The 2,417-nt window shown below is 33.4% G+C and overlaps 1 protein-coding gene across 1 annotated transcript; it reads left to right on the top strand.

Moving 5' to 3' along the window:
* Positions 1 to 994: 994 nt before the first annotated feature.
* LOC109680614 (olfactory receptor 6C74) lies at positions 995 to 1,933 on the top strand. The gene has a single exon (XM_020155390.2). The coding sequence runs from the start codon at positions 995 to 997 to the stop codon at positions 1,931 to 1,933; it is 939 nt and encodes a 312-aa protein (XP_020010979.2).
* Positions 1,934 to 2,417: the final 484 nt, after the last annotated feature.

Genomic DNA, 2,417 nt, shown 5'->3' on the forward strand with positions numbered 1-2,417 from the left:
AAACTGTTAATTTACCTCTAATTCATTTACATAAATCAAATGAACAATTACTAATATCATGTAGATTATTTGCCAGTAGAATTGCAAATTTATATCTTAATTCTCTACTCAGAAAATCTGAAAATGCTAAAATTATTTTTCTTGGTATAACCATCTATAAGACACAAATAAGCATTATATTTCTTTTCAACACTAGTTTTCATGGCCACTGTGCTGAACAGATAAATAACTACTTTTTTTTTTTCTATTCAGCCATGGTAAGGGTCAGAGAACCATAATGAGAAACCATACAAGAGTGGTAAAATGTAATATTTTAAGACAAAAATTAAAGACAAAATGCAGGGAAGACTCAACAAGAAAAAGCAAATTCAAGTCTTCAGGATATGGAGGAAAGCAGAACTAAAAGTGGTCACAGGATTTGCAAAAGTTTGATGAGGATGTTACCACTTCATGTTCACTAACAATGTTTGAATCCACGGTATTGCTTTTAATATAGAGTTCCCAGCCATAATCCAACATTAAAAAGTAGCAAAGTCTATGGGAAAAAAGTAATAAATGCAAGCAAAATATGTGTTTAGCAAGGAATAATGAGTCACTAGATGATGTAAAATAATTTAATCTAAAGTAATTGTGTTACAAAAATTCCAATGTACTACAGAAGGTAGATATTAAAAAATTAAGATAATTTTGGTTTCTTTGTTTTAAACACTTGCATGACTTTATCAATGCAATATATTATACCTTTGGAATGCTTTGGTTCATGGATATTGAGAATATAATACAAACTCAAGAACTTGCATATATTTAGTGAAATTTTGTGAAAAATGGTATGAGAAAAAATTTCATATGCTACCATTGAGTAGAAGAATATTGAAAGAAGTTGGGTGCAGATAGCAACATGTTTACAGAGGATCTCAAAACAAAAAGTTATCTCACTCAGCTCTGTCCTGTTTGCTTCTAATTTTTGTCTTATTTTGTTAGACATTTATCAGCTATGAAAAACCATACCACAGTCACAGCCTTTATTCTCCTTGGATTAACAGATGATCCACAATTACAAGTGGTCATTTCTCTCCTTCTTTTTTTCACCTATATTTTGAGTGTTACTGGGAACCTAACCATCATCACCCTAACCCTACTAGATTTTCATCTCAGGACACCCATGTATTTCTTTCTCCGAAATTTCTCATTTTTAGAAATTTCATTCACAACTGTCTGTATCCCCAAATTTCTTGTTAGTATGGCCACAGGTAATAAGACTATTTCTTATAATGACTGTGCTGCACAGCTGTTTTTCACTATTCTCTTAGGGGCAACTGAATTTTTTTTTCTGGCTGCCATGTCCTATGACCGCTATGTGGCCATCTGCAAACCCCTGCACTACATGACCATCATGAGCAACAGAGTCTGCAACATGCTGGTCTTTGCTTCCTGGTTGGCTGGTTTCCTGATAATTTTCCCTCCACTTCTGATGGGTCTCCAGCTTGATTTCTGTGCAGCCAACACTGTAGATCACTTCTTCTGTGATGTTTCTCCTATCCTTCAGCTCTCCTGCACAGACACAGACATTATAGAATTAGTGATGCTTCTTTCAGCCATTCTGACACTCCTGGTTACATTGGTATTAGTGATTCTCTCTTATACAAACATCATCAGAACTATTCTAAGAATCCCTTCTCCGCAACAGAGGAAGAAAGCCTTTTCTACATGTTCTTCACATATGGTTGTTGTGTCCATTTCTTATGGCAGCTGCATTTTCATGTATGTGAAACCTTCTGCAAAGGAAAGAGTGTCTTTAAATAAAGGAATAGCTCTTCTCAGTACTTCTGTTGCACCCATGTTGAATCCCTTCATTTATACATTGAGAAACAAACAAGTAAAAGATGCGTTTAGGTACATGGTCAGAAAGATGGAAGTTTTCTCAATGAAGTGAGTTATTTTAATGACATACTAACGTTATTGATAAAAAAAAAGAAAAAAAGAAAGAAAGAAAGGAAAGAAAAATGGAGTGTCACAGAGCTCTTTTATGTCTATATTTAACACCATATGAACATTTTTTAATTATAGTTTAGACTGAACTTTACCCTTACACTTTTCTCATGCTGAGCGGACATAGAAAAGATAGTTTATGTGTTTTTCCTTTTTATTTTGTTCTTCTGTTCACTTCCTCTTCTCTCAAAGAGAGACTACAGATTTTCCATGTTCCTTTCCATTGTTGTGGAACTCAGAGATTCAATTTGTCACCTATTCCTTATAGAGTTTAATACACTACCTAGGTTTAATCACCTAATGAGTTTATTACTGGTGGATGTAGAATGTGATATTTGATTTCCTTATTTGATGTTTAGAAACTTGGAATAAATCAATTTAATAGCATTTTTTAGTTAAATAACTCAATACTTCCACATTTTAACCAG

Source organism: Castor canadensis, chromosome 8 (assembly GCF_047511655.1).
Source record: "Castor canadensis chromosome 8, mCasCan1.hap1v2, whole genome shotgun sequence".
Classification (NCBI taxonomy): domain Eukaryota; kingdom Metazoa; phylum Chordata; class Mammalia; order Rodentia; family Castoridae; genus Castor; species Castor canadensis.